Source organism: Lontra canadensis, unplaced genomic scaffold, assembly GCF_010015895.1.
Source record: "Lontra canadensis isolate GAN:19392208 unplaced genomic scaffold, GSC_riverotter_1.0 scaffold66, whole genome shotgun sequence".
Lineage (NCBI taxonomy): Eukaryota > Metazoa > Chordata > Mammalia > Carnivora > Mustelidae > Lontra > Lontra canadensis.
The window spans coordinates 6,103,867-6,129,592 of NW_022631060.1; the positions used below are offsets into that span (position 1 = coordinate 6,103,867).

Consider the following 25,726-nt stretch of genomic DNA (forward strand, 5'->3'; position numbering starts at 1 on the left):
ATTTCAAATCTTTAACACTAACATTTTTTTAACTTTTTTTTTTTTTAAGATTTTATTTATTTGACAGACAGAGATCACACGTAGGCAGAGAGGCAGGCAGAGAGAGAAGGGGAGGCAGAGATCCCGTGGAGGGGCTTGATCCCGGGACCCTGAGATCATGACCTGAGCAGAAGGCAGAGGCTTTAACCCACTGACACACCCAGGTGCCCCACTTCTTACTTTTTTTAAGTAGGCTCCACACTCAGCACAGTGCTCAGTGTGGGGCTAGAATTCAAAACCCTGGGATCAGGACCTGAGCTGCAATCAAGAGTGGGTCACCCCACGGAAGGGGCCACCCAGGCGCCCCTAATACCATCTCAAGATACTACATTCTAATGGTCTGTTTTACTTCATCGTTTATTATATTTGTGTCCACCATAGTGTAAATTCCAAGGTCAGGATTTTTGTCACTTTGGTTCACAGCTCTACCCTTGGTGCTGCCCATTTGGTAGGTGCTCAATAGAATCAGGAGAATGCGCATGTTGCAGTTAAAATATTGTCCTGAGTTTGTCGCATGTGTTTATGTTTCTGATGTCTTCAGCCATGCAAAATACTTTTACTTACATACATCTTTGGTTTTGAATTTTTTATTTTGTTTTAAGGCTCAACTTTTGCTCCCTCAGGGACTGTTCTGACCTAATATTGTTTCATTAAACTTTTCATTGTGGAAAATTTTTCAACGCACGCAAGAGATACATCTCATTATTCCTCTTGTGGAAATTCCATAAAGGCAGAGAGCAAAGTCCGATTTTTCAGTCTCCATCTTCCGCCAGGACCTCAGCAACATCAGGGAACGTGTTTCCAAAGAATGAATTAACAGCACGAGGGTTCTCTGGGGCAGATGCCTCTCGGGCCCCTCGGACAGCCCAGCACAGTCCTGGAAGCGGCAGTTTGCTGACTGAAGGCGGCTGTCCCGGTTTCCTCGGCCAGGCCAGACCCTCTCCTGGACAGGCCCGCTGCCGCCTCCAGGTTTGCCCTACATTGCCAGAATGGGAGGAGCTCTGACTTCGACTGAACAAAGTTCTTCCTCGGGCCCGCCGATCCCGGCCCCACCCCGGCCAGAGGCCATCTCACCGACTAGGCCTCTCCGCCGCCGACGCTCCCCGCGCGCGTTCCCCCTTCGCCAACCCTTCTTTTCCCCCTCCCCCCGGCAGTGGCGGTTGGTCGCGCGCCGTCGTCCCTTTCCCGCCCCCTCCGCTAACGAGCGGGCTCCAGACCCTCTGGGATTGGCTGTGCCTGAGAGCATCTTCTTTCAGCCTCTATGATTGGATGCAGGACGCGCGGGATGTGGGCCCCGATTGGCTAGGTCAGGGCGCCTGCGCGGCGGGGTTCTCGGTCGCCAGCCATTCCTGGGGAGGACTGCCGGCCGGTCGGACGTCTCGCCTGTCGCTGGAGGAGAGGTCCCGGCTCCCCGGGAAGGCGGCTGCGGCGACAAAATGAAGATATTCGTGGGAAACGTCGATGGGGCGGATACAACGCCAGAGGAGCTAGCAGCCCTCTTCGCGCCCTACGGCACGGTCATGAGCTGCGCCGTCATGAAACAGTTCGCCTTCGTGCACATGCGCGAGAACGCAGGCGCGCTGCGCGCCATCGAGGCTCTGCACGGCCACGAGCTGCGGCCGGGGCGCGCGCTCGTGGTGGAGATGTCGCGCCCACGGCCTCTTAACACTTGGAAGATTTTCGTGGGCAATGTGTCGGCTGCATGCACGAGCCAGGAATTGCGCAGCCTCTTCGAGCGCCGCGGACGCGTCATCGAGTGTGACGTGGTGAAAGGTAACGCGGGGGCGCGCGGGGGCGGGGGCGCGGGCGCGCTCTGGGCACTCTGCTTGTTAGCCACGCCCCTTTCCCGGGGGTCGGTCACCGCGCGGTTGGGGAGGGTGGGGAGCGAGGCCGGAGGTGTTGGGGGCGCGTTGGGTAGAGCCACCCTCCTCCCCTGCGGTCAAGCACCATTCTCCAGATGGGAGGAAGCGGCTCTGGGTGGGTTCGGCGGCGGATGTGAGCTGAGCTACGGGGCCGGGGACGCGCCTGAGAGACTTGCGAGTGTATCGGGGGCGCGTCTTCCACTGGTCTCCTGGGCCTGGCACCGAGCGGAAATTGGGAAGTGACGGGCACAAGCCGGATCATGGAGCGGGGAAGATTTCGCCACTTCCCCACTTTCTCTCCAGACGTCGGTCAGAGAGCAAGGGAAGAGGGAAAAGGTGGGGGCTGACGCCCCAAGGCCACCCTCGTGTTCCCTCCCGATGAATGCTCCCGAGCGGAAGGTAACGGGGCCCTTGGACGTTTCTCGGGCTGGGATTTTTTAGCTTTGTGTGGCATGGGTCTACTCACTCGTGGGTACAGGAGGGGCCCCTTCGGAATCACTTTGGCATTTCAGTATCGTTAGGTGGGTTAGGTGTGGCAACGCTATTTTCCAAGTCCCTCAAACTTGTTTTTTATTTACTTTGGGCTCGATTTTACATCTATAAACTGGAAACCCGGACCTTTCGAATGTGGAAGGAGGCGTGTTTTATGAAGGCCTCTTTTCCTTAACCTTTACCTGCCAGCCTGTGCCCTTGGGGCTGTGTTCTTTTATAAGGTCGGTGATTTTGCAAGGGGGCGTATACTCTGTGGCTGAGGGGGACATTGAGAGGGGTGTGTGAGGGGTCTTGGTTAAACATTGGCAAAACACATTTACTTGCTATTTGTCTTTGCTGGAGAAGTCTGATCCTTAGGGTAGATCCCTAGTTGGCCTTTGAGAAAAATGTATCCCTAATTTAGTCCCGACTTCCATTTTGGGACCCAGTGTTGACTTTTGTAGTCTAGGTTTCTATCCTGTAAATTCTGTTTCCTTTATGTTGGCAAGGTTTGTTGGGATAGCCCTTGTGTATGTGGCCAGTTTCGGTTCCCCTTGGGAACAGATCAGAGTTAACTTTGCCATCATCAAGGCTGCAGCCTGGGGGAGCATCTGATGCCCTACTCCGGGTGTTGGATTCATACCTGCCCTTACCCTGTGTGAAAAGTTTAGGGGATAGGAAATAAATGGGTGCAGGTGCTTGTTTCCACCAAGACACTTAATTTGCTCTCTTGGAAAGGTGTATCTTTTGGGCCATTCTTTGTCTTTTTTGTAACTGGGAAAGTGTGAAGGGTCATAGTCTCCACTGCTAGGAGCAGTTCCTTGTTTTGCGTTAATATCGCATTCTTTTTTCCTGAACTCAGGTTATGCAAGTCCACAAATATCCAGAATCAAGCTTTCCTGCTGGTGCTCTAAGGCAGGCTTTGTGGTGCATTGATTTTTGTTTTTGTTTATAGAGTTAAGAGTAGAAAGGATTTTAGATTGGGCATCTGGCCAGGAAATGGATGGGGGTACATGACTCATTATGAGAGTTCTGTGTTTAATTGATCTACCAAGTTTCCTTTGTGGTTCTCAGGCAACATGCCTACTATATTGGGAATCTAGAAACTAGCATCTGAGGGGACTGTCTCCATGGAACTAATTGGTCAAGAACTTGCTTTCTCAGGTGGTAGAGAAACCAAAAATTTGCCTTGATTCGCTCTGGACTGAGACCAAGTGACAGTGGTGGGGAGGGTGAAGTGGATAATAGCATGTGGTTTATAGAACTGGCTGACTTCTAGTGAGAAAGCGAAAGTTATGTCTATTATCCTTTTGTAAACATTCAGTTAGCAGAAATGTGTTAATTACATCAAGGAGTAGCGGTTAGCTGTTATTTGTAGTTAACCCTGATAAGTACCAGAGGTCCTGATACACTTTGATGTAAGAGACTCTGGGAAAGATTTGACTGTCATATTCTCCACTGATGCTTTTCTGTTTCTGAGGTGAAAGAAAGTGAAGTTTTTAAGTGGGGAATGTGGCTGAAGAGACTGGCTCTGGCTTTATAAACACGAATTTCTTGGGTTGGGAATGGGGCATTCGATGATCAAGTCTTTTGGTGTTGGGCTGTGGGGGTCTTTGAACAGCACAGAAGCTTGGGGCTGCACAGCAAACCAGTTCTGTTTTATTTCACAGAGGAAAAACATAGTTGCCTGGTTACCCTTGAAGCTTAGATGTGATTGGATTTAAAGAGCAAAAATCTCCATAGCGACAGGGATTGTAACTACTGTCCACAGGTCACATTCTATTGGGTGTTCAGAAATGAAGTATGAGAGTTGCTGACAGCTTTAGGAACCATTTAGGCTTCAGGGGGAGGTCTGTAAGGCAGAAGAGGAAATGGTTTCCTCTGTTTTTTTGTTTTGTTTGTTTGTTTTGTTTTGTTCTTGGGTTTTTTGTTTTTGTTTTTGGTTTTTTGTAGGGGGCCATTTTACCCTCCCGTAACAAATCTGTAGTTTAAAGTTAAGAGATTTCCACTCTTCTCAGGATAGGAAAACTCATTTTTCTAGATTCTCATAACTTTGGTGCTAGAGGAATTGTGATGCCACCAGACCGCAGGTGATCTGTGTGAAAGATTGTTGGCTAGTGCCTTTAAATGCAGTGGATTTCTTTCAGAGATTACTATTTCTTGAACTAGCTCTTCAGGCAGATGGGTTCTGGAGTTCTCTAGATTTCTGGTTTTACATCGTCCTAGGATTAAGTGGGTTCCTGGGCATCTTTGATAGGGCTAGGTTTTGGTTTGGCTGCTGCCTGTGATAGGGTAAGCCCTGATGTCATTGAGTAAGCTGTACAACCAAGTCACATATCTCTTTATAATGCCTGGCTTAGGAACTTTTTGGTATTAATTGGTTTTAAGTGTATTTGATGGCTTTTTAAAAAATCAGTTATGGGATGCCTGGGTGGCTCAGTGGGTTAAGCCGCTGCCTTCAGCTCAGGTCATGATTCCAGTGTCCTCGGATCGAGTCCCACATTGGGCTCCTTGCTCCACGGGGAGCCTGCTTCTCCCTCTGCCTCTCCCTGCCTGTGCTCTCTCTCTCACTCTAACAAATAAATTAAAAAAAAATTAAAAATCAGTTATAAAAATCAGTGATATAACTTATCTGGGCACTCAGTTGAATTCTACATGTGAAATCCCAGTTTTCAGATTTCAATTTGGTCTGTTTTTTAACAAAACCCAGCTAAATAGGGAGTAGACAGTGGGACGTCCTATCGCTATTGTAAACCGTTTGAAGTTTTTGTTGGGTGTTTTTCCTACCTTGTTCTAGTCTCAGGAATCTGCTGGTGGATTAGCCAGGACTATAATACCATTCATTAATATTCTTTCATAATGCCTGGAGATTTTTTCATTTCTCTTAATCTGCCTACAAGCTCCCATTTTTTGCTTGCCAGTTGCATTCTCTGGAGGGTGAGCCAAGCCTGTTTTTTTTTTTTAAAGATTTTATTTATTTATTTGACAGAGATCACAAGCAGGCAGACAGGCAAGCAGACAGAGAGGGGGAAGCAGGCTCCCCACGGAGCAGAGAGCCCGATGCGGGGCTCGATCCCAGGACCCTGAGATCACGAACTGAGTGAAGGCAGAGGCTTTAACCCACTGAGCCATCCAGGCGCCCCAGCCAAGCCTGTTTTTAAGGAGATCTCTGATCACTAGTATCTATTTTTAGCTACCTTTACCCAAAGTGGAGGTGAGAGACCATAGGGACAGTTCTAGTACCCTGTGGCTAAGCCAAAAGGAACACTTGCCTAAATTGGTAGGTGAGAAATCAGGTTCTGATCATGGGGGTGTGAGGATTGAGAGTTGTGATGGTTCGTTTTGGTTTTTTTTTTATCATCTCTGGCAGGTTCTCAGTTTGTATATACAAATGTTATGGTAGCTCTTGTTTTTTATTACTAAAAATGAAGGAAAGTGTTCTGTAGGGAGAGAAGCTTATGGTTATTTCTAGACTTAAATAATCATCATAATTCTTCATTATCATATAGCTATTTATATTTTGCAAGGCACTTTTATTTTCTTATTTGAATCTCCTAACTCTGAGGTGGGTAGGACAGATCTGGCAAGTCAGTGATACCTGGGTCTATAACTGAGACTTTTAAGTGCCTAACCCAGGATTCCTTGTGCTGTACCATACTTCTGATTTGTACCTGTTAATTACATTTTAATTTTCATTTGTAAGAGACGCAGGTTGGTGGCATGCCTCACATTGAGAAAAATTGACTTGCTCTCTCAGAGCAGCTATAGAGGGCATCCCAGTATGAAAGTTTCTAGAAATTAGAGGATACTTATTTCAAGGCTATTTAAAAGGATTTCTTATCTTCAAGAATGGAATTTTAGTGATTTTATCCAGGTAGTTCTTCATTTCCTAAACTAATGTGAGAGAGATGGCATCCAGGTACTTAGTACTTAAGTAGCCACAGATTCAGATGGGTTTAAGTACATGGCTTTATCTCCCAAGAGCATGATCTTGTCATTGTTTTTCATATCCTGCTTGCACCTTTGTGGTTTTTGAGTTTGAGCATGAATAAGAATTTCTTCCCACTCCTCCCTCTTCTAATCTAAAATTGTCTCCTTCTGTGTGGTAGCTGAGGACTTTGAGATCAGCGTCCTGCCTTGAGTTTGTATCCCACCACAGCTCATTCAAATCCTGAATGAGGACCTCAAGGGTAACCTGCTTAGCAGAGCCCACAAGCTGCAGTAATCGCAGCTTCTCACCTTGAGTCTAGGAAACCAGATCTTCCCTGTGAACAGGAGTCCAAGGGTTAAGGTGGATTTCTGTCCTTTGAAGAGGAACACGTAGAGGATATTCTGTAGCTTGGGGGAGGGGGCTTAGGCCTGAACTCAGCCAAGAGGCTTGATTTCCATTCCCACACCTCACCGGCTTACTTACGTGCGTTCCAGCTTCTGTTGTAAGTTTAAAATTTCTAGTCACGTTACACGGTTCTGCCTTACACATTGACTTCTCAGGGATAGACGGGTAGTGAAGGGGCACAGAAGAATTGGGATTCTGTTCGTGGCTCTAATAAATTTTGATTTAGGGCAGGCCATATAAATATTCTCTGAGTATGTTTCCCCACCTGTAAAGTAGAGGTCATGATCTTTTGCTCTGCCCGCCTCCCAGGATTGTTGTGAGGCCCAGATGAAGGCCTGTGCATGGAAGTACTCTGAGAAAGGGGGAGATCACATTGGAGGAATTTCATGAAGTGTGCATTGCAGTCTAGCTCTCTTGCTTTAATTGGACCCTGGGCTGAGACATGGGTCATGTTAAGACAGTGGTCATTTCCAGTGTTTCAGAGTTAAGCTTCAGAGGTGAGCCGTAGTGTTTGGTGACGTTGGCTTAGAGAACACTAAATAATTGAGTGATCCAGGAACCCTTTCTGTGTTTTGTCCGGTGGTTTACATTTACAGGAGTTGGAAAGATTTTCATCCTGTGTTACAGTTCATCTTTGCTCTTTCTTCTCTCGCCAGAAAGTTGGGTGAAGTGGCAGGGGGAAAGGGGAGAATGGGGAGAAGGCCATAGGGAAAGGTGACTGCTTGGGACAGTCGGAAGCTTTGTTATATGGGAGCCATGTTTCATGACATACTCCTGGAGAGGAGGGTTTGGAGGCCTGGAGGTAGCTGGCAACAGCTGGGTGCTGTTGTGTGTCCAGTTTGGGACCCATCAGGTAGCATGCCCTGCCCCCCTAATTGCTAACCCTCTGTCTGCTGCTTTATCAGACTACGCGTTTGTTCACATGGAGAAGGAAGCAGATGCCAAAGCCGCCATCGCGCAGCTCAACGGCAAAGAAGTGAAGGGCAAGCGCATCAACGTGGAACTCTCAACCAAGGGTCAGAAGAAGGGGCCCGGCCTGGCTATCCAGTCTGGGGACAAGACCAAGAAACCAGGGGCTGGGGATACGGCATTCCCTGGAACTGGTGGCTTCTCTGCCACCTTCGACTACCAGCAGGCTTTTGGCAACAGCACTGGTGGCTTTGATGGGCAAGCCCGTCAGCCCACACCACCCTTCTTTGGTCGCGACCGCAGCCCCCTGCGCCGTTCACCTCCCCGAGCCTCCTATGTGGCTCCTCTGACGGCCCAGCCAGCCACCTACCGGGCCCAGCCCTCAGTGTCGCTGGGAGCTGCCTACAGGGCTCAGCCTTCTGCCTCTTTGGGTGTCGGCTATCGGACTCAGCCCATGACAGCCCAGGCAGCCTCTTACCGCGCTCAGCCCTCTGTCTCCCTTGGGGCCCCATACAGGGGCCAGCTGGCTAGCCCTAGCTCCCAGTCTGCTGCAGCTTCCTCGCTTGGCCCATATGGTGGAGCCCAGCCCTCGGCCTCGGCCCTCTCCTCCTATGGGGGTCAGCCAGCTGCGGCTTCCTCGCTCAACTCCTATGGGGCTCAGGGTTCCTCCCTTGCCTCCTATGGTAACCAGCCATCCTCTTACGGCGCGCAGGCTGCCTCTTCCTATGGGGTTCGTGCGGCTGCCTCCTCCTACAACACCCAGGGAGCAGCTTCCTCCCTAGGCTCTTACGGGGCCCAGGCAGCCTCTTATGGGGCCCAGTCTGCAGCCTCCTCACTAGCTTATGGGGCCCAGGCAGCTTCTTACAATGCCCAGCCCTCGGCCTCTTACAGTGCCCAGTCTGCCCCGTATGCTGCACAGCAGGCTGCCTCCTACTCTTCACAGCCGGCTGCCTATGTGGCACAGCCAGCTACAGCTGCTGCCTACGCCGGCCAACCAGCTGCCTACGCTGCACAAGCCACTGCCCCACTGGCTGGCTCCTATGGGGCCCAGCCGGTTGTTCAGACCCAGCTGAATAGTTACGGGGCTCAAGCATCAATGGGCCTGTCAGGCTCCTATGGGGCTCAGTCAGCTGCCGCGGCCACTGGCTCCTATGGTGCTGCAGCTGCCTATGGGGCCCAGCCTTCTGCCACCCTGGCAGCTCCGTACCGCACTCAGTCGTCAGCCTCATTGGCTGCTTCCTATGCTGCCCAGCAGCATCCCCAGGCTGCTGCCTCCTACCGTGGCCAGCCGGGCAATGCCTACGATGGGGCAGGTCAGCCGTCTGCAGCCTACCTGTCCATGTCCCAGGGGGCCGTTGCCAACGCCAACAGCACCCCGCCGCCCTATGAGCGTACCCGCCTCTCCCCACCCCGGGCCAGCTACGACGATCCCTACAAAAAGGCTGTCGCCATGTCGAAAAGGTACTGTATGCCCCCCCGCCTCTGCCCCCAGCTGGGGCTTAGGGCAAGGGGCTGAGGTTGGCATGGGAGGGAAACTGGAGCCATTGGCCCCTCTGGTCTTCACTCCTCTATTCCCATGGGATGTCCAAAGGCCGAGGGGGTTGATGTCTGTGAACTTTTCTGGTCACCAGGGTTCAGGTGGAGCATTAATGCTCAGCCTGGGGTGGTACCAGCTAGTCAGGCTGGGAAAAGTGTCACCTGTCTAGGCTAGCCCAAGTGCCATTGGAGCTACTGCCTGCAGGATTGTGGCCCACAGCCTTTCCCACCGTCTCAAGGATCCTTAAGCCTGTTACGTGGTTGTCCTGGCTTTGGTGGGGTGGGTTTGAAAGAGTAGTCCCTTTGGCATTCACCGGCTGAAGGCAAGGTGTAGGAGGTGCGTCCACTCTTTGGGAAGTTGGGGACCTTGCTTTCGTCCGCCGTTCTGTTGATAAACAACCAAGGTCTTTCTGTGCAGGGCCCGGGGAGGGGTAGTTTGTTTGTGGTTTGGGAATGTAGACCAAATCCACCTTGGCCAGTTGAGAAGGGAGGGCTTCGGTGGTGGGCTTGGTTTCCCACTGAGTTGAACCAGGCTTGATTTCTTGCCCTGGATAGGGTGATGAGCCTTCTGACAAAATCGAGTTTGTTGGAGACCAATCTGATCACACCCTCCCTATCCCCATTGGCATCTCCCCCATGCCCACCTGGAGCCCTCCCCTCAATTGTCTCATTCACCAACTGTCTTCTTCTCTCGACTAGGTATGGTTCCGACCGGCGTTTAGCCGAGCTCTCTGATTACCGCCGTTTATCAGAGTCGCAGCTTTCGTTCCGCCGCTCGCCGACAAAGTCCTCGCTGGATTACCGTCGCCTGCCCGATGCCCATTCCGATTACGCACGCTATTCGGGCTCCTATAATGATTACCTGCGGGCAGCTCAGATGCACTCTGGCTACCAGCGCCGCATGTAGGGCCATCCTGGGATGGGGCACCACAGGGAGGGAAGGAGAGGAAAGGTGGGGTAGGGTGCAGACCCGGGTTATAACCACTGGCCCATACCTCTCCCGTTTGCGGTTTTTCATCCCCTCTACCCTGTGGGCCTTCCCCAGGAGATGATCCTTTTGAGTGTTCGGCAGTAACCTACTTTGTTCCTTCGCCTCAGCAGCAAATCTTGCTACTGGCTCTAGATCTGCGGTTTCCCCTCTCCCCTGCTTCCCATCTCCCAGGATGGGAATTTCTTTTATGTTTTTATTTTTTTCCTGGCTCCCTTTTATTTTTGTGCGCGATATTTAAGGTCGTCTGGATGGGGAAGCAACCTGCAGCTGAGGTCGGCGGCGCCTTTTTCTTTTTAGATGTGAGGGAGGCCAGGAAAGGGTTAGCTTAACCATTTCCTGTGCGCCAAGCTGTGCCAGCAGTCCAGGGGGCCCTGACTTTGTCCCTCCATGGACTGTGTTGAGACTGAGTTCCTGTCGGGACAGTCGGTTGGTATACGTCCAAATCCCTACTGTCCCCCCGATGTTATAGCTGACGCTGAGTGGCACAGTCCCACGTCCCCATCTCCCCAAGTAGGTGGTGTTAGAAAACCTTGATTTTTTTTTTTTTCCCTTTTGTATGGACTACAAATAAAACTTGGGGCAATTTGCAGTTTGGAAACCTGGTTGTCATTGTCTTGATTGCACTCAGTTTCAGAGGAGCCAGTTTGACATCCAGGAAGTCATGACAGCAAAGGGAGAGGCAGCTGGAGAACCCCAGGGCAGATAAGGAAAGGGGTTTGAATGTGGGCATTAGTGATTTTCCTGCTGCCCAGAGGGATATAGGTCATCGTTGGCCTGCTAGTCTGCCATCTTTAGGACTGGAGAGTCCAGACCAAGTTGCTTGGACTTTCTCAGCCCTTAACTTGAATTGATCACACTAAGGTGTAGTAAATTTATGGCCTGTTTCCCCCTAACTTATCTCCAGGTCGGAAACAACCTGTGCTCCAGCGGGGTGGTTCTGGGGTATGGCTTCTCAAGTGAGAAGTGGGGAAGTGAACTGCTTTGGTGCTTAAAGTTTAGAGGATTCTCCAGAGGGTGGGCTTGAGTGCTGAAGCTGGGACCCAGAAGGGAGCCAGTGGTGGGGTAGGGGTGATGTCAGTGTCTGGTACTTCCCTGTGGTTAGAGAGGAGGAAGAGCAGGGACAGTTGGGAGCAGGTCTGGGGAATCTGGCTAGAGACCCGGTATTCCGCCTGTTGAACATCACCATGGAGCGTCCTTCCTGCGTCCTGGCAACTTCTGCCGTAATAGTGCCCTGAGACTCAACTTCCCTTATCTCCATTTGTTGGGGTTTCTAGATGTTTTCTTGCTGGGTTTATAGTTGAAGGTGTCCTCACAGACTGGGAAGGGGGTGAGGTACAAGCATAACCCAAGAAGGGTTGCTGGGTTAGGGTGAGGAATTGAAGATTCTTTCTATACTTGAATTCTGGGATGGGTGGGTGAGGTGGGTGGGGGGGGCGTTGAGAGGGCCTGGCCAAAGAAAAAGAAAAAGAAAAAAAAAGAATAAAGAAAAGTTCCAGCCACGGACCAGATGGAAGTTTGGGCTTACTGATAATGAGTGAATGGAAGAAAACTGGCTGGGTAGGAACCTGCTGATGTTCTTTTGGGAAAGGGGGCTTTAGAGATTGGATTATGGGAGCCTGCTGGGGCAAGGCGATTTGGGGGAGTTGTCTGTCAAATCAGGTGGAGTTCAGGTGGATTCTTTTCTGCCTCTCACTGGCTTCTCGTGAATTCGCCTGTGACAGAGTGGCTTCCCCCAGATGTTCTCTTCCCTCTGCCCAGTGGGCAGAAGTATATAATCTTTATAACCATGAGCTCTTGTGTATGCTGACTAATTTCAGGGGGTTACTGGGGCCATAGCTCTTGACCTTGCTTCTCTTTTTGCTCACTGCTTTGCCTCCAGGTGCTTCGCTGTTCCTTTTCATTTCTTTACAGGACTGGGAGGGGGAGTTCGATAGGTTTCTTGTCACTTTTCTGCAGGGAAGGTGGGGTGATCTGAGGACCAAGCTAACAAGCTTAGCTCTGATTATTACTCTGGAAAATAAGAGGGTTGGTTGATTACAGGGTTGTGATTGTGGCTTGTGTATTTGTGATATTCTTTGTCATGTGGCTTTTTGTCTTCCTTTTTCTCCAGTGAGGGTGCTGCCACTACCCTAATCCCAGGGTTCCTGTAAAAAAAAAAACAGCTAAATGTGCTCTCGGGGCCAGCATTCTTTATTGCAGCCCACGTTCTTCAGAGTAACCTGGCCTTAGAGGATCACTGGCATCTTTAGGTCCTGATGCCCTTGCTGCCTCAGCCCTGAGGTTTTTCGTTGTTTAAGTAGAAGAGGGTACAAAGCTAAATCGTGTCATTCTCTTCTTGCAGATTGTTTTAAAATTCCCTTCCTCTTTTATTTAAAATATGCCATCTGTGTTAATCCTATAGCCCACTCCTTATACTTTGCTTTTTGTGGATTTCTGAGTTCCTGGGTCCTATAACTTGGAGGTGGTTGGGTTGAATGAATGGGAGGGCAGACGTACTATGTGTGCTTTGGGATAAGGGGTGGGGAATATGGGCTCCCAGTGTCTTCAGATTTTTGCACTTCTGCATCTGTTACCTCTACAACTTGGCCTTCATTGGAGAAGTTTAAGATGATTTATTCCTGGAACAAGATCACATAGGGGCTTCCGGCCTTGTCAGTCTGCTCCCTTCTGAGGTTTGGACTCCGTTTCAAAATTCTACCTGGGGTAGGCCTGGGGCCCCATCCCTTGTACTGGAGGCAATGGAACTGTTACTGCGACTGGGTCAGCCTCTCGGTAGGCTGCTGTTCTAGTTATGCACATCAGTTAAGCCCTACCAGTGTCTGCACAGACTTGGTTCTCCAGTCATTTTGCCCTATCCAGCCAAGTAAGCTGACCATAATAGGGGATGACTGAGGTCATAAGGAAAACAAATTTCCTAGATTTATGGACTGTATCTAATAGAAGGTTGGGTAATAATAGAGAAGAAAAGGTGGAGAGCAGGTGAGGGCTGCCTGGGTGGCTCAGTTGGTTAAGTAAGCGTCTGCCTTGGACTCAGGTCATGATCCCAAGGTCCTGGGATCGAGTCTCTGGGATCAAGTCACTGGCGTCGGGCTCCCTGCTCAGTGGGGAGTCTGCTTCTCCCTCCCTCTCTGACGTTCCCCACTGCTTGTGCTCCCACTCTCTCAAATAAATAAATAAAATCTTTAAAAAAAGATGAGCGGGTAAAAAATTTATGTTCACCTAAATTTTTTAGTTACCTTTAGAGAGATCATAAAAGGGGTTTTCCAAGAAAATTCTTAAAATTATTTCAAGTAACTCTAAATCATTTGAAATATTGCGTGTTTATAGTACTGGAAATAACAGTGTTGAAGTAGCTGAGCCCTTGGACTGACCTTGAATTTATAATATGGAGAGGCAGGACCTGTCTCAGTGAACTAATTACAGTTAGTAAACAATACTAGGGTAGTGAAAGATACAAGGCAGTTCCACTAGTTAAAACTTTCTGGAAATAGGATCTGTTCTGTTGGAAAATTGACTTGGTACAGAGAGAATGACTAAGGGTGTTGACTCTAAAACCAGGTTTCCTGAGTTTGAATCGTGTTTCTATCACTTAGCTTTGTGATCTTGGATGTGTCAGGAACTCTGCCTGTTTTTTCATCTATAAAATGAAGATAATAGCTAACATTTATTGAATACTTATTAAGCACCATTAAAAGTGCATTTCATACAGGAATTTCATTTGATCTTCATTGCAATCCAAGTGCCATTTAAGTATTTTTAAATCTCTTATAAATGGGGAAGTTGAGGCTGTAGGTTAAATAACTTAAAAAAAATTCTCACTTAGTTAGAAAGTAGATCAAGGGATTGAATCAGTATTTTGAATTGAACTATCCAGGACTTTGCTTGTAATCATTATAATACTTGGAAGGATCAGATGAGAACATGTGACAAGTGTAGGGCCTCATATATAGCCACTGCTCTTTAAGCGCTAGCTATTTCACAGACAGGAGTTAGACCATTCTGGAGAGATTGGGGTGGCCTAGTGGAACACACATCTGAGCAAAGGACTTTGGATGTAGGTGTGAATGCAGCACATAGGAATCTGTGAAACTGGATTTTTTGAATGAGTGGTACCTAGGAGTGAAATAGGACAGGGACCACACCAGTTTTTGTCACTTGCAGTCTCAGACAACACTTCAGTGTCCTGAGATCAGATTCTCTTTGGGTGTGGAAAAGAAAGGTCCATGGGGTAGGAAACCTGCAGAAACGGGAGGGTAAGAGGGTGTAGCTGCCAGTGGGATTGGAGGTTTAGGAAGCTTGCTTGACTGCCCTAGTCAAGGAAGGCTAATCTGGACATCCCTGGAGAATACTGATTTTTAATTTGAGCTCTTGTTAAACCAGTAACTCGTTTCTGGGTAGGAGCCAGAGTTTAACATGTATAAATTATATATGTTCACCCCTAAGGGTGTTAACGTAGTAGATTTGTTTATTCACATTTGAATGGTTTTCACTGACATCAGTGTTTCACCCTTAAGTTTGGATTTTTCCTTTATTGCTCTCTCAAGAGTTCAGACTTCTGTCTTTTCGGGATCTGCAGTGAGAATGTGTATTTTTTCTTGGCTATGACAGATACCAGCTGTCTAGATGACTTTGGACAAGTCGCTTTCCGTTTAGGTGCTTGGTAACTCGATCAGCAAATCACCCAAGTAGCACCTAAAGTGTTACTGGACAAGGTGCTTTTAAAACTGCATTCAATCCTATTTTGCAAAGTTGGGTTGGTATGGTAGATGATTTGGACCAGATGATTTAAATTTGTAAACCTTAATGGTTTTTAAGGGATGAATATTAAGCTGCTTTAGTGCTCAATACAATAGAGTTGGATAGATGAATATCAGTATGGAGATGCTTGAACTGCAAACAGATGTTTCTACCTAAAGCTTCATTTTTTAGCATGTGTCAAGCAGGTATTCCTGATGATCAAAAGCTGTAGCATAGTTACCCCCTGGCTTTTGAGCACCTGCTTTTTCTGTTCGAGGGAGACTGGAGAGCATCCTAGGTAATAGGGGTAAAAGTGCTTGTTTTTGGAAATAAGGGCGAACGGTCTTAAACTGATATTGACTGAAAATCCGAAGTATTTCTCCTTTTGGTTCCCGAGAAGTCTTGCATTCATTCACCTCTGTGTTAACTTAGTCAACAAATAATTGAGTGCCTGCCATGTTCCAGGTGCATTTAATACTGACGATAGAGTAAGGACGAAGAAAAGGTCCCTGCCCTTGAACAAGTATTTGATGAGGGAGGGGGGAAAAGGTAGAAAGAAATGGAATGAACAAATAGAATTTCAAGTGGTGGTAAGTATTTGGAAAAATAACATGAAGTCATGGCATGGAGTTCCAAGGTAGGGTTGGGGTAGGGGGATGAGGTGGCCACCAAAGGACCTGGGGAAAGAACATTCCAGCCTGAATGAACTTGGAACAAAAAGGCCAGTGTACTGGAGCATAATTGGGATTTGGGGTGTGTGGGGTGGAGTACTGTGTGTGTCGGGGTGGGGGCTTTTAAGGAGATTGGGAGATTCTGGCAAGAACCAGATTAGGCAGGGTGAGTTTGACAATTTCCAATTGCAGTGGGTTTTAAGAATTGGGTGATGATTTAATGTGCTTTTACTGAGTTGGATGAGCGTGCAAAATGAAACCTGTGATTACTTCACCTTAAAGGCTTTCAGAAGGTAAATCAATTAGATTGAGGGTGTTGGGGACAGGGATGTGGGGGAGGCTGTGGTCTGCAAACTGGCATGGATTGTGATCCTGAGATTTATATTCCCAGTCCTCTCCCCTTTGGGCCTGGAGAGATTCTTAGTTTATAGAGTGAGTGGGTCTCTTCTGCTTTGGTTATTTTGGAAGAAAGTTTATTTATCTCCAGGGCTCTTGGGACACAAAATTTGGAAGATCAAACTTGAAAGGAGCTGAGAGGATTTCTATACCAGATGTGTTTCCCTGCAGATTGAGTGCTGACCCTCATCTGATGGCTGGCCCCCTCAAAAGGGCACACACACAGCTGACTAACGTGGAATTGATTTTCTTCACTGATTATATGGCCTTTACTCAGTCTCAAGAGTTTCAATATCAAAATTCACAATGAAAACGGACCACCATTAATGACTACACCTGTAGATGTTATATTTCGATGTTTTTAGGTCCTTTGCTCTTCCCACCCTGGAATGAATCTTGACCAGTTTTCCACCACTTGATTCCCGAGTCATGTCCGGTTTAAAAACTCATTTCCATAACTTTGACTCCTTTCTTTTTATGGTCCCCACGCCCCTTTCTGGGGGCTGCGTTGGACGGTTGTATGTTCTACTCAAATGTCATCTCATCCCTTGCCTCATAGATAACTCACTGCTTTTGTTTTAAGTTCTTTCATTCAGCACCTTTCCGCACTCCAGCTTTTAACTCTCTCCTCAAAAGCTGCCTCGCAAAGGGTCATTGCTTGCTCGATGAATATGGGATTACGTGAAGAAGCCAAAGGATGAGAGAGAAAGATGTGATGAGGGAGCCGGACGCTCTGGAGAATGCTGTTTTGATTGTATTTTCTTTATAGCTGGATGTGATTAGGCTCCCCTAAAGGTCGGTTCTAGGAGTTTAAACCTGCAGCTCTGGCTGATGGTGCCCAATAAAATAAAACAAAAAACTTTAGTGCTCCAGTTTTTTCTCAGGGCGGGTGGGGGCGTTTTCAATCTTCAAGGTCACACAGAGAAGCCGTTTTTCTTCATCTTGGACCCACCCCGGGAGGCTGGTTCCTCGCGGGAGCTGGTCTCAGCGCCTTCTGAGTAACGCAGCCTTCGACCGGGCCAACTTCGGGGCCGTTATAAACCAATTGAAGCCGCGCCCATTAACCGTTTCCAGAATTCCTTTCACCATCTATGTCAGTAGTTTTGATCCCGGGGGGTGGGGGGCGGCTTCGGGACTCCTAGGGCAACAGTGTGGATTCTTGGGCAAACGAGGAGGTTGGTTCTTCAGGCGGGGACGCTTCGTTATTTTTCTTACCTGGCGTTTGGGTTTGCTAATGGTTCGTAGCATCCTGGCTGCGAGGGGTTGGTGGTTGGGAGCGTAGAAGGAGAAATTTGGAGAAGGCAAAATGGGCCAGGGGAGAGTGTCAGGATGTGCACGTGTCGGTGGCAAAACGTGGAAGCTTCACAAAATTGGCGCCATGAAGCTAAAGACCGCCACACCGGGGCCTCAGCTCGCTCCGCCTAATGGCGGGCCGCACCCCGCTGGCGAAGCCCACGTTTGTAGTTCCTCCCTCACGCCGACCTCTTGCCCAATCAGTGACTTCGGCTTCGGCAGATAGGCGCTCATTGGCATTCGCATAAAAGCTCCGGGGTTACTGACGTTTCCACCTCTTCCCGGCCTCTCAGGTAATTGGCGTTGGTCGTAACCAATCAGGAAGAGGAGCTGTGGGAACGCCTGCCTTTAACTTAACTGAGCAGCCAATCCGGTGGTACACTCACCTCCCCTTCTACCCAGAGTCACTGCTGCGGCCGCCGCCATTTTAGCGTTTTGTCAGAAGCTTCTGCGCCGCGAGGAAGAGCCCCTGCTGATTTCCGTGCGGGTGAGAGACTCCAAGCCCCTCCACTGTCTTTTTTTTTTTTGGTCTTGTTTAATCTTATTTCACTTCTTTGGGCTTCAGGGGTATCGTAGTGGGGTCGCGGCCTCCGCACCCGTCTCTGAGAGCAGACCTCGGTGCTGGGCATTGCGCGGTAAGCCTGAAGCAGCCCTTCCCCCACGACCTCCCCCGAGAATACCCTGCTTTCTCCCCCCGCTTGCCTTCTACCCGACTTGGCTCGGTTTCCTGCCTAGAGGTTTCCATAGAGATAACGGCGTTTTCCTTGGACTCAGGAAAATTGAAACCCTTTCCTAGAATTCCTTGGGCCCCGAGACATTGTTGTCTGGCTGGAGTCTGAAGCCCCCTTCTCAGGCCACGCATCGCCCCGTTCTGCACAGCTCGTAGGATGGCACCTCGGGAGAGGCGTTCCCCGCTCTAGCACTCGCTGTACGTGTCCTCATGCCTAGCTCTCCGGCGGGTCGCCGTTTCACTGCTTCCAAGGGAAACCCGAAAACGCAGTCATTATAAGGCCCACTTTCCCGGAAATGGTGGCCGCTCCCTCGGTTGCAAGAGGAAGAGCTAATTCGTCATTTCAGTAGTCAGTTCAGCCCGCCGGTAGTTAGACCTTCGTTTTCTGACCTCACAGTGGCTTGAAGAGCCCAGTATCTCTAGCCGTGCGTGTATGCCCTGGTTTTCATTTCCATTTGCTTTAGAAGCTTCCCAACTCTTTTCAAACCCTTTGTCTGTTAAGGACCTTTTTGTTAAAGACTTTCCCATTCTTACGGGTTCTGTGGTTTGTACTGTAGTGGGCTTCCTTATTCCCACTTTCCTTTGATTGTTCTGTGGAGGTGGGCGTGTAAGAGAAAGAGAGAACTGGAAATATTCGCTAGAGTTTTTTGTTTTGTTTTAATTGACGTGAGCCTCAGGTCTTTTGTTAGAAATTTTGTTTCTTCCCGTGCAGGCTGTGTCGAGATGGTGAAGCTGTTCATCGGAAACCTGCCCCGGGAGGCCACAGAGCAGGAGATCCGCTCGCTCTTCGAGCAGTATGGGAAGGTGCTGGAATGTGACATCATTAAGAACTACGGCTTTGTGCACATAGAGGACAAGACGGCGGCCGAGGATGCCATCCGCAACCTGCACCACTACAAGCTGCACGGGGTGAACATCAACGTGGAAGCCAGCAAGAATAAGAGCAAAACCTCCACAAAGTTGCATGTGGGCAACATCAGTCCCACCTGTACCAACAAAGAGCTTCGGGCCAAGTTTGAGGAGTATGGTCCAGTCATTGAATGTGACATCGTGAAAGATTATGCCTTCGTACATATGGAGCGGGCGGAGGATGCAGTGGAGGCCATCAGGGGCCTTGACAACACAGAGTTTCAAGGTGAACCACCCTCTTTGGGAAGAGGGCTGAACACAGGCTATGTGCAGAAAATAGGTTGGATAAGTAAAGGGAGGGGTTTGGGGTAGAGCTACAGCTGTTGGTGTTGACGGTGAAGCACTGTGGGTGATGGACTTAAAATGGAGGATGCATGGGATGTAGAGGCTTTATTACCTTAGGCCATGTCTGCCACATGGCTTTAGTTTGGAACCCCTAAGACTCTTATGCCTAGTAGCACAGAAATCCTTTTCCTTTGATTTCTCCAATTATCTTGTCTTTTTAATTTTTTTCCCTTTTGTTGGTAGAGCACGTTCCATTGGTTCACTCTGAATTTATTGCCTCAGCCCAGTATCAGCATTATATCTTATTTTACATATAAAGAACCTGGCAAGAGTATCCTCAGCAACACTTTCGGGAGCAGAATCCCTGTTAAGCAACACCCCCCCCCTTTCCCAACTCATAACTTCCCAGTAAAGATAAGTGATCATTAAATAACTAGTCTTGAGATAGCTGGTGTCTTTAAAGGCTTATTGCTCTTGTTGATTTTCTGTTATGCTTGTACTAAGAGGTTCTCTTTGGAGGTTGAGGGTACTCCAGAATAAAAGTCTGATTTAGGAGTTTCTGAGGAGGAGATTTGGGGACTTGGGGGGGCAGTAATGGCAATGCCTTTTTATTGGAGGGTAGACTAAACATCCTTGGTAAATAGAGCATCTAGATGGGTGTTAACCTTAGAGCCTTGGCTAGATTGTTAGTGTGCCTGGAGGGCAGCGTGAGTAATGGTATGGATTGTCATTTTATATGGAAGGTTTTATCTTTTCTTGGTTTAAGATTTGAGCTCCTGTGGCAAGAGTGGCAATCTGGGAAGGGTGAGTGTGGTAACCATGGTGAGTTGCTAACTCTTCTCCCACCCCTCCACCCCTCCCTTTTGTGTCCCTAGTATCAAAAAGCCATTTCCTTTTGGTTGTGACTACTACTGAGTTACGGGATACTGCCACAACTTCTTGCTACATTTTTAAAGTATATTCCAACCTTTTTAGTCCAGGCAGGGTAGTTACTGCTTCTTTCCTGAGTACTCTTGTTAAGAGTCATTGCTGCTGTTACGGTGTTTATTTCCCTTAAATTGGACCTTTCTTAGAGCTGGAGGTCTGATCACCGTTCCTCCAAGTAATGGATGCACTGTGTCGTGGGTATTGCTGTGCATTATTAAAGAAAAGTGTCACTAGTCTCTCAGGTCTGGTTTTTCTTTTTTAATTGGTAAGTTGAGAATTGTTTGTTGTCAACAACTTAATTGGGGTCAGGACTGCCTTTGTGGAGGGTTTGTGATATGATACCTAATTTTTGGACACTCTTCTCCACTTTAATCCAGTCATAGAATGGGTGGCTGTGCCTGTAGCAGTCACGTGTTAAGGGGAGGCCAGTGTGTACCAGTTCAGGACAGCTTATATGATAAGGACAGCATAACTTTTGGCGTATGAATTGTAGGCGCTCTGGTGCCACTTATGCTTATTTTTATTTTCACTGCTTTTCTTACTGTTAGTCATTTTCCTTAGTACTGTTCAGTAGAGTTCTTTGTGTACAAGGAGTAGCAGTGTTTATTAAGTGGTCTTTTAACCCTTTTAGTTTTTCAGTGTCCGTTGTGTTCTCTATTGTTTGCTCATTTAAAAGACATCAATTGTAGATATTTTTAAAGACTTTTTTTCCCCCTCTGGCTTTGGAATTGACACATCCTTAGATCAGGACGTTAGTTAATGACCTTTATGTTGTGAATGTGCAAGGTTGGTTTTCTCTGGTTTTGTTAGGTGCCAAAGTGGCCCCATGGGCAAATGCCAGAGGGACATAGGTGAGCACTTTAAAAGCAGTTAAGTATTTAATTGGGTATCTTAGCTCTTAACTTGCAGTCTGTCTACACTTACCAGATGTAATGTTTACAGCAGGATTTTTTGGGGTAGTTTGATCCTTCACCTCCTTTTCCCGCTTCCCAGGACTTTTAAGTTTGCATGTGAGACGGTCCATTTACCAACCTCTGTATTGTTAGATCTAAATAGAAGACCTGTCTCTTCACTCTTTCCTGCTTCTGACCATTCACTTTGACATCTGCATGTTTGGGTACATCATAGCCACTTGCATTGGAAGTTTTTGCTGGAATTTTGCTTACAAGTAAATTGGTAGAGTACGTTAGCTGGAAACTTACTGTGAAAAGATGTTAAACATTAAACTTCTTGAAAAGTTTCTTTTGTAAAGTTTTCCAGAAGTAGTATTTTTTATTTTCAGAATATAAATTGTAATTTTCAGCAGAAGATAGCATTATTAATTGTGTATTTTTAGAATCTCTCGGATGCCTAGTTTAAGTAGAAAAAGTACTTCAATCTTGTTAAAACGAATTCTTTGATCCACTAATAATACTGGTTAGTCTTAATTTTTCTCACCTTTCTTCCCCTTTTTCTTCCATGTTTTTCAAAATCTTTCTAAGAATTCAGGCATCTTGTGAATTGCCTGTCCTGTTTCCTTAGGCGGTCACTGAAGTTAGCCATCAGATTGTAAAGAATCTTTGGTGGAATGACTGTCAGGACCAGCAATTGAAAGGACTGTGTTAAGGAGAAAGGCAGTCCTTCAGTGTGTATTTATTGCCCCTTTCCCCCCAGTTCACGAGTGTTGTTCCAGAAATCTTGAAACTTGCTTATCACAGTCAGCCACAGATCATGTTTGGGTCCTATTCTCCATCAGTGGTAACTCTAGGGTCTTAATCTCTTTGATTTTGGGGTGGGGAGCTAGAGGACTGGCCTTTGCATTATCCCACTTAATGAAATCAGTCTTGGTGGTGAAGATGGGAAATGTCAGAATCTTGGAGGAGTCTTACTGTAGTTTCTTTTGACAGTGGGCCATTGTTCAGGGTAGTTTTTGTCTGCAGTGACTTGGCAAAGGATGAAGTGCTTGTTTTTGGACACAAGCATTAAGTTAGTGTTAGAGCTGAAACACTTCATCTAATTGATCTTTGCCTGAAATCAAGTCATTATATTGAATTTGTATAGTGGATTTTTTTTTTTTTTAACTGTTTTTTGGCAATGAATTCTGCATTAGAGTTGTCTAGGTAAAGCCATTGCTATGACCAGTGTCTGGGGTAGGGGCGTGGTCTATGACTAAGAGTGATAGCAACCCTTCTTGCGTCTGTTTCTTCAAGGCAAACGAATGCACGTGCAGTTGTCCACCAGCCGGCTTAGGACTGCGCCCGGGATGGGAGACCAGAGCGGCTGCTATCGGTGCGGGAAAGAGGGGCACTGGTCCAAAGAGTGTCCGATAGATCGTTCGGGCCGAGTGGCAGACTTTACCGAGCAATATAATGAGCAATATGGAGCAGTGCGCACACCTTACACCATGAGCTATGGGGATTCGTTGTATTACAACAACGCGTACGGAGCGCTCGATGCCTACTACAAGCGCTGCCGTGCTGCCCGGTCCTATGAGGCAGTGGCGGCTGCAGCTGCCTCTGCGTATAATTACGCAGAGCAGACCCTGTCCCAGCTGCCACAAGTCCAGAACACAGCCATGGCCAGTCACCTCACCTCCACCTCTCTCGATCCCTACGATAGACACCTGTTGCCGACCTCAGGAGCTGCTGCTGCTACAGCTGCTGCTGCTGCGGCAGCCGCTGCTGCTGTTACCGCAGCTTCCACTTCATATTACGGGCGGGATCGGAGCCCCCTGCGTCGCGCTACAGGCCCAGTCCCCACTGTTGGAGAGGGCTACGGTTACGGGCATGAGAGTGAGTTGTCCCAAGCTTCGGCGGCCGCGCGGAATTCCCTGTACGACATGGCCCGGTATGAGCGGGAGCAGTATGCGGATCGGGCGCGGTATTCAGCCTTTTAAGGCTTGAGGTGAGAGCGGTGGGGTGTCCCCTGTTCTGGTTTTGCCATCCCTCCTGCAGCCTAAAGGCTCCAGTTAGGCTGCCCTGCTTGCTTGCTTTTGCTGGGTTAGGGTAAGGTTACTAGCATGGTTCAGAGGCTAGGGAGAAGACCTTAACTACCTAACTTTTTGAAATATATAAACATCCGTAGCCCTCATGGCTATTTTTCAGGGCTCCTAGTAGTGGGAGTCCGTCTGATGCTATTTGTGCCTGGAAAAACAAAGAATAGTGTGCTGAATCTTGGGTCACACCTATGTGCTGTAATTGAACTGAACCTGGGACCCATATATTCAGACTGAGGTGTGCTGTTTCTCCAGAGCCTTTGTTGAAATTCCTAGGTGTGCGACATTATTAAGGGTTGCAAGTTTCCTGTTCTGCTTCGTGCTACGTGAAAGGTCGGATATGACCTATAGTAATATAAAATTGATAACTAGTTAACTAGTCGTCATTGCTTGGGTCCCAGTTACTATGAAGACTACCCAGTGGCATCATCTTAATCTTGAAGCAGCGTTTTTCTGACATTCCTGAATAGTTCACTCCCTATGAGCTTTATAGAAAAGACTTCTTTGATGGTAAGTTGGGGCAAAGAGAAGAAAAGAGATCTTAATTTATAAAGCTTTAAACAAGGAGTCTGGGGCATAGACTCAAATCCAACTTCTCCACTCAGCACAGATTGATTCCCTGAATAGATTGCCCACTCCATTGCTTTGTCTTTGAATCTGTCCTATAAGAGCCTTTTTACTTCGCTCAGTATTTTTCTTTTTTTCTTTTCTTTTTTTTTTTTAAACTGTCCCATAGTGTTATGGTGGACATCCTCACCCCTTCTTCAAGTTTTATAGTAATACAGATCTGAACAAACACCAGGGTTGGGAGCTTTGCCTTAAGCAAATCACTCCCTTCGTCTTCCCACTAGATATGGGCATTTAATACTCTTGAACCACCAGCTCTACCCTGAGTCCTCTGGCTTTGTCCTCTGCTGTACAGTTTGAGCCTCATGATCCATTTGGCTCTACTTGAGTATATTCTTTCTGATGTTTGCCAGCTTTGGGCTCTAGGTGTTGGAGATTGTTGTTGCATTAAAGGGTGGTTCTCAACACCTTTTGTTTGGGGTAGTCCCCAGTGTATCCCAGACCGTACCTTCAATCCATAATTTTTTAGTGACAGGGTGAGTGACATTCTGTCATCTTTGAGTTAAGGCAGAAGGTATATGTGACTTCCCCAGGATTATAGGATAGGAAATCTCTGATAGGGCTGGAAAAGAAAGAATGATTTGATAGGTAGTTTACACATACCCTTCTCTACAGTCTTTTAGTTTCTTCACTAGGCAGAGTTGGATGCCCTCAGGTCTTAAAGTTTGTTCAGTCAATGCTACTTTTGCCTAGACCTCGAATGGTTTTTAACTTGGACCTTGGTAGTAAACCCAGATTCAAACATACTTTGGACTTTTACCCAGAGAGCTAATTGGAACTTTCTTTTTTTTTCTGCTCTCTAGTGATAATTTGTGATGTGCAAATAACCTTTTCTGAGGAATGTTAATGTTAACTTCAAGAGAAGTGCATTGTCTTTGCTTAATTTCCTGAAAAAGTATTCACTATTTAATTTAGAGAAAGGCCCAGCCTGGGATTGTTTGACCTTCCCAGTTACTCTCTGGCCTTCAAGCTCTTTTCACTTGTAGAGGTTATTGTGATACTGGGAATGGGTACAAGTAAATTTAAAAGGATTGTCAAGTTATCAGACTTCACAAAGATGCTCTTTGAAGTTTTAAGTAGGAAAGCCCTTTTGAGCTTTGCTGTAAAGCCCCTGTATTGTGCTCTCTTTCAGGTGGGATGTGTGTGGGCTGAAATTCCGAGCTGCGGTTGTGCATGAGAATACACCCTTCGTGGTACCCCATCTCCGGGACGTTCTCGGCTCTGTACGTTCAGTCCCTCAGGAACCGTGGACCTTAATTTACCTTGCTAAGTTCAGACCACCTCTTCCTTTCCTCCTTCCTGCCCATTTTCCCATTCTTCCTGTTCTTTAATACTTCTGTAGTTTCCCATTTATGTTCTGTTCTCCCAGCAGGCCTCATTGTGTGCAGAAACTGTGGTGGGGGTTGTGCTGTCTCCCCACCTCCTGCTTCCAGTGGGTGTTGGACTTGGGAATGACCTTGATGAGAGTGTCACTACTCCTGAGTCTTTTTGGCCCAAAGGCTTGTGGCGGGTATACACATAGAGTTGGATAACTTTTTTTTTTTTTTTTTTTTTTTCCCGGTGAAATAAATGGTTTTTCAACTTAGGGTATGTGTGCTTTGAGAGAGTTTTTGCTTGGGTTTGTGTCTGGATTCTTTATTTGTCCCTGGAAGAGAAGGGGAGGTTCAGTGAGCTTGACATTGAGCTCGGGGTAAACATCATTGCTGTTACTTTATTGTAGATAGAACTTATAGGTACAAAAGGAAAAAGAGGTTGTGTGCAGAAGAACCCAGGTAGCCTTATTCCAGTAAAGGCTTCTTCCCACTAGTCCACATTTGTAATAAAACCAGCTAGTTACTAGTATTTTTGAGATACAGGTTTTTCCTTGTCTACAAAGCAATCATCATGCACCTCTTACTATCATTCTAACCACCCAGTCAGTACATCAAGCCTGATTTATTGCCAAGATAGAGTTCTAGGAAAAGGAAGTGTTTGAAGGAATAGGTCAGCTTTCATTTTTCATGCCGTATGGAAAAATAAAGTTGTGGCTCTGT

The 25,726-nt window shown here is 47.4% G+C and overlaps 2 protein-coding genes across 6 annotated transcripts; both read left to right on the forward strand.

The window, feature by feature from the left end:
* The first annotated feature begins 1,363 nt into the window (after window positions 1–1,363).
* Window positions 1,364–17,644, forward strand: LOC116880457 (RNA-binding protein 14). Of its 5 annotated transcripts, none has more exons than XM_032879571.1 (3): window positions 1,365–1,812; window positions 7,614–7,724; window positions 17,535–17,605. In XM_032879571.1, exons 1-3 carry the CDS (start codon window positions 1,476–1,478, stop codon window positions 17,552–17,554), a joined length of 468 nt encoding a protein of 155 aa, XP_032735462.1. In that variant the 5' UTR covers window positions 1,365–1,475; the 3' UTR covers window positions 17,555–17,605. The 5 variants fall into 5 exon arrangements, with proteins under 5 accessions (XP_032735463.1, XP_032735462.1, XP_032735461.1 ...); XM_032879570.1 differs by lacking the exon at window positions 17,535–17,605 and adding an exon at window positions 9,853–10,066; XM_032879568.1 differs by lacking the exon at window positions 17,535–17,605 and adding an exon at window positions 9,853–10,742 and having other exon boundaries at window positions 1,367–1,812; window positions 7,614–9,078.
* LOC116880458 (RNA-binding protein 4-like) lies at window positions 17,622–25,278 on the forward strand. Its single transcript, XM_032879573.1, is given in 5 exon segments — window positions 17,622–17,728; window positions 18,684–19,106; window positions 22,282–22,571; window positions 22,573–22,975; window positions 24,826–25,278. Coding segments are annotated over 3 exon segments (1,104 nt in total). The 5' UTR covers window positions 17,622–17,728; window positions 18,684–18,694; the 3' UTR covers window position 22,975; window positions 24,826–25,278.
* The last annotated feature ends 448 nt before the right edge of the window (window positions 25,279–25,726 follow it).